General features: G+C 36.4%; 1 protein-coding gene across 5 annotated transcripts; it reads left to right on the forward strand.

Moving 5' to 3' along the window:
* The first annotated feature begins 8,471 nt into the window (after positions 1-8,471).
* Positions 8,472-14,342, forward strand: LOC123912832 (translation initiation factor eIF-2B subunit delta-like). 5 transcript variants are annotated; one of them, XM_045963404.1, is made up of 7 exons: positions 8,472-9,085; positions 10,754-10,894; positions 11,298-11,653; positions 12,552-13,296; positions 13,415-13,511; positions 13,595-13,649; positions 14,007-14,342. In XM_045963404.1, the coding sequence occupies exons 1-7, from the start codon at positions 8,614-8,616 to the stop codon at positions 14,067-14,069; spliced, it is 1,929 nt and encodes a 642-aa protein (XP_045819360.1). In that variant the 5' UTR covers positions 8,472-8,613; the 3' UTR covers positions 14,070-14,342. The 5 variants fall into 5 exon arrangements, with proteins under 5 accessions (XP_045819360.1, XP_045819361.1, XP_045819363.1 ...); XM_045963405.1 differs by having other exon boundaries at positions 10,754-10,888; XM_045963407.1 differs by having other exon boundaries at positions 8,477-9,041; positions 10,754-10,888.
* The last annotated feature ends 352 nt before the right edge of the window (positions 14,343-14,694 follow it).

Raw genomic sequence — 14,694 nt, forward strand, 5'->3', positions numbered from 1 at the left:
CAATAATATTAATCTCAATATTATAAACAGTGAGCGGTATCTAGCAACACATCACTGCTACCCAAGTCACAAGAATGTCACGTGATCTGACAAACCTTTCCGTGATAAAACTCGTGTGTATAATTACCCTTTTACCCTTATGTCTATATTGAACACAAGGCATAGTACGTCACCCTTGTTAAGTTCAATATTGGGCCCATAGACATATCTCCCGTTATGTAGGAGGGGTAAATTCCATCTAGGTCACTCATGTCCCTCAGCATGATTCGTGGAATACCCATCAACCAACCTTATAGTCATCCTGTTACGGATAACTTTGAATGGCGACAAAGTACTACACTCCTACACCTAGGGAACATAGTGGTTTCAGGTCGAAGGGTGGAATACACCACTTATCACTATGAGAATATCTTATGACATTTCATAACATACTATGTAGTATTCTCATGGTGGGTCAATCCGATATAAATATTACTCTTAATATTTATATCTATGTGAAGACTTGATAACTCTTTATCTATGATCCGTGAGATGTGATCATCAGTCTACCAACATAATAGTCTCTACGTTTTGATGTTATCCCAATTCACATTAAAGCTCGACTACGGATGTTTTAAGAATAGTGTTCTCATGTGTAATGGATTCTCACGATTAAGTCACACTTAACGTTCCATTCAATGAACTTACTATTCTAGGGACTCTATTATTATTTAACACATAAACATAATAAGGAAAAGCCTTTATTTAATAAGTAAATTATCCAATACAAGTATCATGCAATTATAAATAATTGGCCTCTAGGGCTTACACCAACAATCTCCCACTAGCACTAGAGCCAATCAGGCATACTCCTAATACCTATGCCCCTAGTGTGGCCCTCATGCTTCGGCTGAGCAAGAGGCTTTGTAAGTGGATCAGCAGCATTGTCAAGTGTTGGTACTCTGCATATTTTCACATCTCCTCTATCAATTATCTCTCGAATAAGATGATAGCGCCTGAGTATGTGTTTGGACTTTTGGTGAGATCTAGGCTCCTTAGCTTGTGCGATTGCACCATTGTTGTCACAAAATAATTCAATGGGATCCACAATGCTAGGGAATATGCCAAGTTCAGTAATGAACTTCTTTATCCAAACAGCTTCCTTTGCTGCATTTGATGCAGCGATGTACTCAGCTTCGGTTGTAGAATCAGCAACTGTATCTTGCTTTGAACTCTTCCAGCTCACAGCGCCACCATTTATGCAAAACACATAGCCTGATTGCGACCTAAAGTCATCCCTATCTGTTTGGAAGCTAGCATCAGTGTAACCAATTACATTTAGCTCTTCTTGGCCTCCATATATTAGGAATGAGTCTTTAGTCCTCCTTAAGTATTTAAGGATGTTCTTGACAGCCACCCAGTGAGCCTCACCAGGATCAGACTGATAACGGCTTGTTGCGCTTAAGGCATATGAAACATCTGGTCGAGTACATATCATGGCATACATGATAGATCCTATAGCCGATGCATAAGGGATCTTACTCATGCGGTCCCTTTCTTCCTTAGATGAAGGAGACTGTGTCTTTGAAAGACACAGGCCATGTTGCATAGGAATGAATCCTTTCTTGGAATCATGCATATTAAAGCGTCTTAACACTTTATCTATGTATGTACTCTGGCTTAGGCCAAGCAGTTTTTGTGATCTATCTCTATAGATTCTTATTCCTAATATATAGGCTGCTTCACCCAGATCTTTCATAGAAAAGCAATTCCCTAACCAAGTTTTAATTTGTTGCAAGGTAGGGATGTCGTTTCCTATCAGTAATATGTCATCTACATATAATACTAGGAATGCGACTATGCTCCCACTAACCTTCTTGTAAACACAAGGCTCATCTTCATTTTGAATGAATCCGTACTGTTTTACAGTTTCATCAAAACGAAGATTCCAACTTCTGGAAGCTTGCTTCAATCCGTAGATTGATCGCTGTAATTTGCATATCCTTTTGGCTTCTCCTGGAATGCAAAAGCCTTCAGGTTGTGTCATATACACATCCTCAAGGAGACTCCCATTGAGGAAGGCAGTTTTTACATCCATCTGCCAGATTTCATAATCATAGTATGCAGCGATGGCAAGTAAGATCCGAATGGATTTGATCATCGCAACTGGTGAAAAAGTTTCATCATAGTCTACCCCATGAATTTGTTTGAAACCTTTAGCAACCAATCGCGCTTTGTAGGTCTGTACCTTTCCATCCATGTCAGTCTTCTTCTTGAAGACCCACTTGCATCCTATGGGTTTAATCCCATCAGGAACTTCCACCAAGTTCCAAACTTGATTTGTGTACATGGAATCCATTTCAGATTTCATGGCTTCAAGCCACTTCTCAGATTCAGGGCCAGTAATGGCCTCTTGGTAAGTCACAGGCTCATCTTGATCCATGAGTAATACATCACCTTGTTCCGATATGAGATATCCATATCTTTCAGGTTCTTGACGTATCCTGTTGGACCTACGTGGTTCTTGTGTTACATGAGCAGGGTTCTCTGTCACAACATCTTGTGCATCCTGCTCTTGTTCCTCCATTGGTGTGTCACTACTTTGTGGATCGTGAATTTCTTCAAGATCTACTTTCCTCCCACTGATTCCTTTGGAAATAAAATCCTTTTCTAGGAATACTCCTGTTCGAGCGACAAACACTTTGCCCTCAGAAGGATTGTAGAAGTGATATCATTTTGTCTCTTTTGGATATCCCACAAAGAAGCACTTGTCAGATTTAGGTTCAAGTTTAGTAGAAATTTGACGTTTTACATAAACTTCGCAACCCCAAATCTTTAAGTAAGACATATGTGGTTTCTTGCCACTCCATATCTCATATGGTGTCTTTTCAACCGTTTTAGAAGGAACACGGTTAAGTGTATAAGCTGCTGTTAATAGAGCATGTCCCCAAAAGGAGTTTGGAAGATCAGCGTGACTCATCATAGACCGCACCATGTCCAACAAGGTTCGGTTTCTTCTCTCAGACACACCATTCCATTGCGGTGTTCCAGGAGGAGTGAGTTGGGATAATATCCCACACTCTTTTAGATAGTCATCAAATTCTAGGCTTAAATACTCACCTCCTCGATCTGATCGAAGGATTTTGATTTTCTTTCCTAGTTGGTTTTGTACTTCATTTTTAAATTCTTTGAACTTTTCAAAGGATTCCGACTTATGCTTCATTAGGTATACATACCCATATCTGCTGTAGTCATCAGTGAATGTGATGAAGTACTGAAAACCTCCTCTAGCATGTGTGTTCAATGGTCCACATACATCAGTATGTATGAGAGCCAAGAGATCATTTGCCCTTTCACCTTTACCAGTGAATGGGGTCTTTGTCATTTTTCCCAATAAGCAAGATCTGCATGTTTCAAAAGATTCATAATCAAATGAATCCAAGAGCCCATCTTTATGGAGCTTGGAAATGCGTTTCTCATTTATATGGCCTAAACGACAGTGCCAAAGGTATGTAGGATTTAACTCATTAGGTTTAATCCTTTTCGTATCAATGTTATAAATTGGCATTTCAAGATCAAGAATATATAATCCATTACTCATTTGAGTTGTGGCATAAAAGATATCATTTAAATAAATGGAGCAACAATTGTTCTTTATTATAAATGAAAAGCCAAGTTTATCCAAACAAGAAACAGAAATAATATTCCTGCTAATGGCAGGTACATAAAAACAGTTCTCTAACTGTATTATTAAACCAGAAGGTAAAGTCAAATTAAAAACTCCTACAGCTAATGCGGCAACTCTTGCTCCATTTCCCACTCGTAGGTCGACTTCACCTTTAGCCAATCCTCTACTCCTTTGCAGCCCCTGCACATTAGTACAAATGTGAGAACCACATCCGGTATCTAATACCCATGTAGAAGAAGTAGATAAATTAATTTCAATAACAAAGATACCTGCTGAATTGGAGCTCTCTACTCCATTCTTTTTATCTTCCAGGTATTTTGGGCAGTTCCTCTTCTAATGTCCAGTCTTGTTACAGTGGAAGCACCTACCCTCCTTTGCAACTCCCCCAGTGGGCTTCAAAGCTTTAGGGGTAGGTTTGGGTTTGGCAACTTCCTTGCCCTTCCCTTTACCTCCCTTCCCTTTGTTGCCCTTCCCTTTGTTTCCATTGCCAATCATAAGAACATGGTTGGATTTCCCTTTTGTTTTCATGTTCTGCTCAGCCTGCCTCAACATGCCCAGCAGTTGTGGCAAAGTCTTTTCCATGTCCGACATGGTGAAGTTCAGAACAAACTGATTAAAACTCTCCGGCAACGATTGCAGGATCAGATCAGTTGCAAGCACATTTCCAAGTGGAAATCCCAATTTTTCTAAGTTCCCCACGTACCCAATCATCTTGAGCACATGTGGACTTACTAGAGATCCCTCAGATAGCTTAGCTGAAAACAGGGCTTTGGAAACCTCAAACCTTTCAATCCTGGCTTGCTCTTGGTAGAGCGTCTTCAAGTGTTCGATCATATCGAACGCATTCATGTCCTCATGTTGCTTCTGAAGCTCAGAGGTCATGGTAGCCAGCATTAGGCACTTTGCATCCATGGCATCATCAAGACGCTTCTGATAAGCATCCCTTTGAGCCTTAGGGGCATTAGCCGCAGGTTCATCCTCAGGGTTAGGTTGGGGTTCCTCAATAGCATACAGCTTTTTCTCGTGCATGAGGACTATCCTCAAGTTACGATGCCAATCAAGAAAATTTGTCCCAGACAATTTCTCTTTGTCAAGAATGCTTCGCAAAATGTTGTTCGAAGTATTGGTGTTTGACATGGTGATCTACAATTGTAAAAGTGAAAATATAAGTATTTGAACAATTTTAATACACATTTAATTAGGCCTTTAATTAAACATGTGCTCCCACTATTTTACTCAAAACAAATGACCCTCGACATTTGATTCGGAAAATCCCGTTGGAAGATTTTCTAGTGAGAATGAGATCCATATTTCACTTCGTTTTAAGTCAGCGTTGGGCTGATTACACAAAACTTAGTTATTTAGGTAGGAAACTCCTTTCCAATTGTATCTCATACAACTCTCATATCCTTTCTATTGGGCGAATAACACTTATTCTAATCCATCACATGGAATAACCCAATACTTGCTTCTAAAGTTATATAATCTTATTATATTCTCTTTAGTTAAGTTAGACCCATTAAATAGCGATCGGATAAACAAATTACCTCACCGCAACTTATCAATATTGACAATGCACTTCGCGTTGGCAAAACCTACATTTGTCGATATTGATCTTGAAGGGCGCTATTCGTTGGAAAGCAATAAAACTTAATATTAATTCCTTTGAGGGCTTTTATAATTAATTTGATCTCACCTTACCACGGCTTACATACAATGACGTCACTCCATACATAACATGCATCAACATACATAATATAATAAAATGATATGGTTATGGCCCCTAGCGTGATTGTTCCCTCAAGCCAATGAGAGAACCTATGCTATATCTAACAAAAACCTATACTTCTCCAAGATAGATCTTCATTGCTGTCCTTCCTGTCCTATTTGCTAATCTTATATTACATCACTACAAGAAACTCGTGTTCATACGAGGGAGTGAGATGAGAAAAGAAATTACATCAAGAAAATATAAGAAAGGCACGACACGCAGGCCGTATTTAAATCCCAAATAAAACGAAAAGAAGAACTAAGGCCATAACCATTCATCATGCAACTTTAATAATAATAAACACACAATTTTATTATTATTACATTAGTCCAATTAATAAAACACCATGATTGATCACCTTACGCATGATTGATCCCAAATAAATTTCGATGAACACTTCATCATTGAATCCTAATCGCACCAACACTTGATGCTTCAGATATAAACCCTAGCCGTACTCTGCTTTTACAAAATTAATACAGTAATCATTCATCAAAACGTTTCAGGATTTTGTTCACCATAAACGATTGGATATATGATGCTTCACCAGTTATCGGTTCCGAAGCTCACGCTCACAATCATCCATGCTCACGACAATCACTTAAAACTTTCAATGAACAATATGTTTTGTTTATATATAACAACACAACACTTGTATTGTTATAAACCCTAATACAACCGCCATTCATCAAAACGTTTCAGGACTGCTAGTTCTAGATGAACGATTGGATATATGATGCTTCACCATAAACGGTTCCGAAGCTCACGCTCACAATCATCCAAATTAAACGCCAATCACTTAAACATTCGAATGAATGACACGATCAATGTATCACATACACCGATGCGCCGTATCAGAAATATATATCACATATATATTTTAAAACCGATCAATCAAATTTTATTAATCCTTGTTATTATTATTAATACCGATTCAAAACCATATTAATAAAACAGTAATAAACAACAAACCGATTCATGGTTTCACAAGTGGCTCTGATACCACTGAAGGAAAATTGCATTTAAAAACAGAGTAAAACGCAGCGGAAATTTAAGATTTTCCTTCGGTGGATCCTTGCGAATGGACATGATCAGGGTTTCGATTATTACCTTTGAAGAACGATTCCTCGATTCTGAATTGATCACAAGAACCGCACGATCGCAGCACCTCTAGCCGGTCCACACGAACAGTTTCCGTTCACCTCTTAGTGCTAGCTTCAAGACGACGGTAGAGGGAGATTTAGTGCGGTTAGGGTTTTAGAGAATTTTAGGGTTACTCTAAAATTCAGATTATGTGTGTCACCCTTGACTGAATTACATAAGGCTCTATTTATAGAGCTTATTATGTTGTCTTCAGGCCAAAGTGGTTATTGGACTTCATAAGCCCAATAACCTACTGTAACTAATCGCACCCCACTAATAAGTCATACTTATTTCTCCCGTCATTAACTGTCCCTATGTGTGTGACCCTGTAGGTTCCTATGACGTTGGCAATAATATTAATCTCAATATTATAAACAGTGAGCGGTATCTAGCAACACATCACTGCTACCCAAGTCACAAGAATGTCACGTGATCTGACAAACCTTTCCGTGATAAAACTCGTGTGTATAATTACCCTTTTACCCTTATGTCTATATTGAACACAAGGCATAGTACGTCACCCTTGTTAAGTTCAATATTGGGCCCATAGACATATCTCCCGTTATGTAGGAGGGGTAAATTCCATCTAGGTCACTCATGTCCCTCAGCATGATTCGTGGAATACCCATCAACCAACCTTATAGTCATCCTGTTACGGATAACTTTGAATGGCGACAAAGTACTACACTCCTACACCTAGGGAACATAGTGGTTTCAGGTCGAAGGGTGGAATACACCACTTATCACTATGAGAATATCTTATGACATTTCATAACATACTATGTAGTATTCTCATGGTGGGTCAATCCGATATAAATATTACTCTTAATATTTATATCTATGTGAAGACTTGATAACTCTTTATCTATGATCCGTGAGATGTGATCATCAGTCTACCAACATAATAGTCTCTACGTTTTGATGTTATCCCAATTCACATTAAAGCTCGACTACGGATGTTTTAAGAATAGTGTTCTCATGTGTAATGGATTCTCACGATTAAGTCACACTTAACGTTCCATTCAATGAACTTACTATTCTAGGGACTCTATTATTATTTAACACATAAACATAATAAGGAAAAGCCTTTATTTAATAAGTAAATTATCCAATACAAGTATCATGCAATTATAAATAATTGGCCTCTAGGGCTTACACCAACAGATGCATCGCTACTTTGCTTTGCTCGTGATCAGAAACAGTTTCTACCTCAAAGGTTCTGCACTTCAAGAGGTAAACACATAAACTTGTGGTTTTGTGTTCTTTGATTTGTGATTAATGGTTTAATCAATATCCGTCCATCGGGATTGTTCCGCTAAGAGGATTAATTATTTTGAAAAACCCCTCTTATATCCCTTCACGTACACCCACTCAAGAACCATGCTTCGACGCCTTCGAAACTCCTTTCCGCTTCGACACACTTGAAGCTTCGAAAAATATTTAAAGGCTTATTTTGACAATATAACCTCAAATAAATATTGGACCCACCTGTTATATTTAATTGATAAATACCAAATTTATGCCCAACACTCACAAAAAATATATATAAAAAAATTTGTTTTTGACAAAAGAAAAAGATATTCTTAATTTTTTTATGGGTCTTATTAACATGTGCATATAGGGCACATGATAAAGTATCTTAATATAGAAATTTAACATTTAATAATACAAGACATTTAACGCTTGAAAATTTAAAATGCACAAATTCTAAAACATAATTTCTATTTTTACTATCTTATCATGTGCATAAACATTCTCTTTTTTTTTATATATATAAAAGATACTCCTATATAAAAATAATTAAATAATATAATATTTTTAATTTTCGTGAGTGTGACCTATCTCACAAAATAAGGGTTTACTCTTTACACACGTGCAGCAGTAGTGTTACTGTAGTACACAACACAAAACAGACATAGTAGTATTTAGGCGTGCGGTAGCGCAGTTACGGCTGCTCGTAAGATTCCTTTGTCAGAAGAATACAACTTTTGTCTTTTTCTTTGATCTTCGTTCTCATTACAATCCACGCGCGATGGATATTCCACGCGCCTCACACCCCGTTATCGATCCCAAAGTAAGGCGCGTTGGTTTCTTCGACCAACCCGAACCCGAATCCCCGCACCTTCCGGACACTCCACCACCCGACCCGGTCTCCTCCGTCATCATGCCGCCTCCACGTCTTCTTTCCGAACGAACCGCCGCCGTTCCTGTTCCCGAGTCCAGGTTCCGACGCCACGAACTCGACGATCAGGTGCCGATTGGGAGTTACAATCCCGCCCAGTGTGTGTTCAGAGCTTCGCCGACGGCTTCGATTACTTCTAGCAGTGTCGGGATCATTGACGGCGAGTTCTCTGAGGATTGCTCTGGTGCCGGATGGTTTCGTGGCAGCGAATTAAGTTTTCCTGACGGAGGGTTGGATTTACCGGCCGTGAAGCCTCATGAAGTTTTGGCGGAGAACAGGTATGATGATGCGGTGAATGTGAATAATCTTCGTCGAGTTACTGGTATGTTGTGATCGTTGAATACATTGCATTCATGTGTAACAAGTTTGTTTTTGTGTGTGATTTAATTCGATTAATAGATTATGTGATGTTGATGAACTCGAATCAATAACACATAATTAATTAGGTTTAAAGGCCTCTTTGGATAAATAACTTATTTGTAGTTTATAGCACAAACCCTGATTATCATGATAACTGTTTGATAAGAGAGTGTGTGTTGTGTATATATATTACAAGCTATTTTCATAAGCTATACCCGGAGAATTCATAAGTATATGAGTTTTTGTTCACAAATGTAAACCTTTCTTTCTTTGGAATTCCATGTTTAAATTTATGAGATTTTGGCAAATTATTGTTTACGTGGTGTGTGTAGCATGCATAATCCAATTGAAGCATTGTTCTTTTTCTTAGTTCACTCTCTTAATTTTCTACTCCCGTACAGATCAAATCCGTTTGGAAGACAACATTGAATATTCAGTCAATGAAAATCCTACTTTGATTATCTGTCTCTATTTTTTAAAAACTCTAAAATCCATCAAAACTCAAACACAGAACTAATCGGTATTGTTTACAGCATCCAAGTCACTCACCAATATAACCCAATTCTTTGTCTATTGCCTGCAAATTCCCGTGTACCTTCAATTGCCATAGGATTCCTAATCTTGATATGATTGATCCTAATCCTTTCACCGTCTTACATGAGTGCTTATATGTCTAGCTTAGTGAACGATAACAAAACTCTTTCAGGGCTCGGACCATCCTACTCAAAGTAAAGCTTAAGCTGTTAGATGGAGGGTCAGAACTTGCCACATTATATCTTTAATATGATTTTTCATTTGTGTACCAAATCCCAACTTAAATAAATTTGTCTTTTATGGCTATTAATTAATTAGTTGCCTAATCAAAGCCTGTTGAACACAATTATTTCACACTTACGTATTCTGTGAAATGCATTCTAAATGGCATAAGTGAACATGAGTCTTGAATTTAGAAAAGGTAAAGAATCTTTAAAAAATCCTCACGCTTTGCTAAGTTCTTTATAAATTCATTTAATGAAAAAGCCCCCGCCTTTTCCAGAATCTCGGATCTTTATTTTAGGTGTATTTTAGTTTTGTACCAGAGGATATTGTAAATGGAAAAATCTAAATAATTGTTTAATTAATAAATTAATGAAGCAAGTGGCTAATCTTGTGCTTTAGTTTGTGATGTATAAATCTACATATTTTTCTTGGGGGTATTTTGTACCGGTCAATCTATCATCTTTTACTGGAATATCTTGTGGTATTGGAAGTTGAAATATTATTAATAAAAATGAAGGCAGTATAAACCTAATTATTGATTTCTTAAAGGTATTGTGATAGTAGATTATGGTGTTATTTTATCCATTTAATCAACCCCACCTAGTGGAAAAGGGATTTTTGTTGTTACTGTTATTTTATCAGCTGATGGCTTACATCCTGTTTCTAGAAGTGATGCTTTAACATATATACTGGGGTTTTAATTTACTTTTTCTACCACCAAAGTGGTTTTAGTTTTTTGCTTCTTACTTCCATAAATGTTTGCTTGATCTAAACTGATTTTTATATGTATGGAATTATTTTCATGTGTTATTCTCTTTTACGTATCATCTTATTCTCTTACATATTAATAATGCCGAGCAAAATCTTGCAGAAAAGAAGCACGAGGCTGTGAAAGAAGTATCTCCTGATACGCCATCAGTTTCGCAGCCATTGAAAGCAAAAACTACAAAGGCTGAGAGACGAGCCCTGCAGGAGGCACAAAGAGCTGCAAAAGCTGCTTCTAAAGGTTATAGTTATGATTTATTCCCTGACTTGAATTTTTCTCCATTCGGTAAAACTTACGGGCATGACTTCAATACATGATATATTTTTCTTTTTTCAGAATTCAAATGTCTATATATTTTGGATTGATATCACGTGTATTCCTATAAAGTTTAAATCCTGGCTTCTGAATATTGACAACTTACACTATAGACATTCCTGTTTCCTCAATGGACCAAACACAGATAAAGTTTCTTATAATCATGCCATCAAGTTCTCAAAATTTGGTCCTGAAAGAGAGAATACGGGTTCAGTGTTTTAGTAGATGCTTCTTAATGTCTTAGTTAATTTTCTAGTTGCTGATATTCAGGAGTTCTATGCTTCTATATTATTTTTGTAGTCTGTGGTTGGTTTGATTGTTGTTCTGTACCCAGCTAATGGAAATTCAGCAGTTGCTGAATCTGGCAAAGCATCCCCAGCGAAAAGTAAAAAGCAGTCTTCACAAAAGAAAGATGGTCCTCCGGTTACATCATCAGTCACTATTTATAAGAAATCTGGGAATCATCCTTTGGAGAAAGAGAGAAAAAAAGATCCCCCTCCTCAACGAATGCAATTTGATGATCAAAACAGAGTGGAAAAAGCTAAACGGCGTGCACTAGTAAATCAAACTGAAGCAAGAAACAGAGTTGAAATATTTCGGCATTTGCCTCAATATGAACATGGGAATCAACTTCCTAATCTTGAGTCTAGGCTTTTCCAACTCGACTCGATGCATCCTGCTGTGTTCAAGGTACTCTTGTTTAAATTATTCTTTTCATCCACTAAAGACCATAAATTGTTCTTGCATGTAAGTACATGCTCAAGTTAGGCATCCATAGAGTTACTCAGCACCATGAGTAGTCCAAAAAAATTGGTTATGTAATATGTATTCAATCTTTTAAAGATCTACATCGCACATTATCCCTTTGTGTGAAATTTAAAATAAAATGATTCCTTTTTCTCTGAGCTCTGTTAAAGTTGATGTTTGTAACTTTGTAACATAACATGGCCAAACTCAAAATTAATCTATCTCTCAAAGAAATAAGAAATATGAAACCAGCTAGAGCTGGGAGATCCCCTTTAAGATCACTTTCTAAAATGGTCCGTATAAATATATAAAGTTGGAGCCTAAACTTGAGATATATTAGTAATATAATAACTAAAATAGATCTATAATCTTTTACTGATTAGTTAATAATATTATCATGTTTTTATTTTTTTAAAAAAATATTTATACCTTTTAGGTAAGATGTTACTATTCATGTTACAATGACATCTTTCATGATCTTTCCCCTTTCTCCCAATTTGTGTGTTTATTTTCTCGAAATTATTCTTTTCTGTCCAATTTCTCATTTCTTTTATATCGTCATACTTTTCATTCCTTTTATATGAATATTGTGTTATCAAATAATACTAGTCTGAGTATTCATGCTTTATTCTCTCATACAGATCAGTCGGAAACTTTATGTCTTTTGACGTGACATCCACTGCTTTTTTTAAATCAATTTAGTTGGTCCTTTTGTATTTATAAATAATCATACATTCTTATGCCGCTTTTTTCATTTAGAGTCTAATGATTTTGCAAATGAACTTAAATGAAATGGTAATTTAGGTATGGTGTTTATCAGCTTATTTAATTTAATTGTCAGGTTGGATTACGTTATATAGCCGGAGATATATCAGGAGTTAATGCTCGATGTACCGAAATGCTTAGAGCGCTTCAGGATGCCATTATAGACTACTCCACTCCGCCTGAAAAAGTACTTATTAGGGATTTAACTGCAAAAATTAATAGTTATGTTTCATTTATTAGCGAATGCCGACCGCTTTCTATTAGCATGGGAAATGCGATTAGGTTTGTGAAGAGTCGAATTGCCAAGTTGCCCTTAAGTTATACTGATACTGAGGCAAAAACAGCTCTTTGTTCTGATATTGACCGATTCATTAATGAAAAAATAATTATTGCGGATAAGGTAATTGTTGGACATGCTATTACCAAAATTAGGGATGGGGATGTTCTTCTTACATATGGATTGTCTTGTGTTGTTGAGATGATTCTCTTGTCTGCTCATGATCTTGGGAAAAAATTCCGAGTTGTGGTGGTTGACTCACGACCAAAGTTTGAAAGTCAGGCCTTACTTGCTAGGCTTATAGCCAAGGGCCTGAGTTGTATGTATACTCATATAAATGCTGTTTCTTATATCATGCACGAGGTTACAAGAGTTTTTCTGGGAGCTTCTGCTGTCATGTCTAATGGAACTGTACTTTCAAAGATTGGGACTGCATGTATTGCAATGGTGGCTCATGAATTTCGTGTTCCCGTATTAATTTGTTGTGAAGCTTTTAAATTTCATGAAAGGGTGCTACTTGATTCAATATGTTGCAACGAATTAGGTAAGTTTGATCATCATCTTGTTAATGTTGAACTTTCCAGCGCTGTTAAGCAAAAATGTATCCCTATTTTGAAACCACTGTTGGCAACAAAATTTAACATACTTAAAATTACATGCAGGCGACCCAGATGCTGTTGCTACGGTTCCTGGAAGAATGGATATCAATTATCTGGACAATTGGACAAACAAAGAGAATTTGCAGCTTTTGAATTTGATGTAAGATTTATATATTTCATTATGTGAAGTGGACTGAACAGTCCCTCAAAAATGGATTGACTGGTTTTTACTTTGATTGACAGGTATGATGTTACCCCTTCGGATTACATCTCAGTTATTGTTACAGATCATGGAATGGTAAGTTGATCAGTTTATAAAGTACAGTTCCTGGTAATTTGATTGACTGGTTTTTATAAAGTACTATATATTGATATTATGCGACTTATATTTTAGGTTTTCTGCATTCCATGTGGAATTTTCAGGATTCTAATATCTTCCATTATTATTTTGCTTATGGATTGGTATTTTAATTATGTATGCTATAACATGAAAAATACATCAGAGAACACCTGACCCGTGATGCATTTAGTTTCTTGATGAACAAAGTTATTTTTTGAAGCATCATAGGGTTAACATTTGGAGTATTTTTGCATCGTCATTCTTTATGATTATTATTGTTTTGCTTAAATTTCTAATTTGTTTTTCTTTTTGCAGATCCCTCCTACAAGTGTGCCTGTGATCGTACGCGAGTATGGACAAGAGCATTACATTACTTGATATAGATAGAGAAAGGTTAGAAAGGTAAAAGCCCGTACCAATTTTGATAAATGGAACTTTTCTGCATAGTTAATGCCTAGTTTTACAAATTTGATTTTTTATTTATTTTTAGCTTTACCTCTCCAAACGACTGTGGAGATATTCGGATTGTTTAAGTGGTTTTGTCTAATTTGTACAGGTAAAATAGTTTTGCACACCATACACAAGTGTGTGTTTTTCACCATTGGATCATTAAGTTCCATTTATATTTTATTTTGATTCAGTGGTTGAAAATAACTCGTGCATGATGCAAGACTTTTCTCTTTTCTTACTTGTGCACCATAGAACTAGCATGTTTCAATAGTCCAAAATTCTTTCAATTCAGGTACCTTTGAACGAAATTATAAGTAACTCATAATTAGAAATACATCTTTTACTAAGATTATTTTGACGGTAATTCACTGTTATGTAGTAAGTAATTCGTATAAACTGCACCTGATATTTGTCTAACTCTTTGATAGAAAGCAAAAGTTCAAATAATCTTTTGATTGAATTTGTGCCCGAGTTTTCCAAAATCAGTATTGTCATATTATTTTTTTGTTTTGTTGGTCCTCTCATTTTATTTAGAGTGTAAAGTGAGTATTAT

Source organism: Trifolium pratense, linkage group LG3 (assembly GCF_020283565.1).
Source record: "Trifolium pratense cultivar HEN17-A07 linkage group LG3, ARS_RC_1.1, whole genome shotgun sequence".
NCBI classification, from domain to species: domain Eukaryota; kingdom Viridiplantae; phylum Streptophyta; class Magnoliopsida; order Fabales; family Fabaceae; genus Trifolium; species Trifolium pratense.

Bases quoted from the DNA above. Each gene is read 5' to 3' on its own strand.
- LOC123912832 (XM_045963404.1), top strand. From the start codon at position 8,614: ATGGATATTCCACGCGCCTCACACCCCGTTATCGATCCCAAAGTAAGG. The intron at 10,895-11,297 runs GTTATGATTTAT...TTCTGTACCCAG, and splicing joins AGCTGCTTCTAAAGGTTATA to CTAATGGAAATTCAGCAGTT. The intron at 13,512-13,594 runs GTAAGATTTATA...TTTGATTGACAG, and splicing joins TTGCAGCTTTTGAATTTGAT to GTATGATGTTACCCCTTCGG.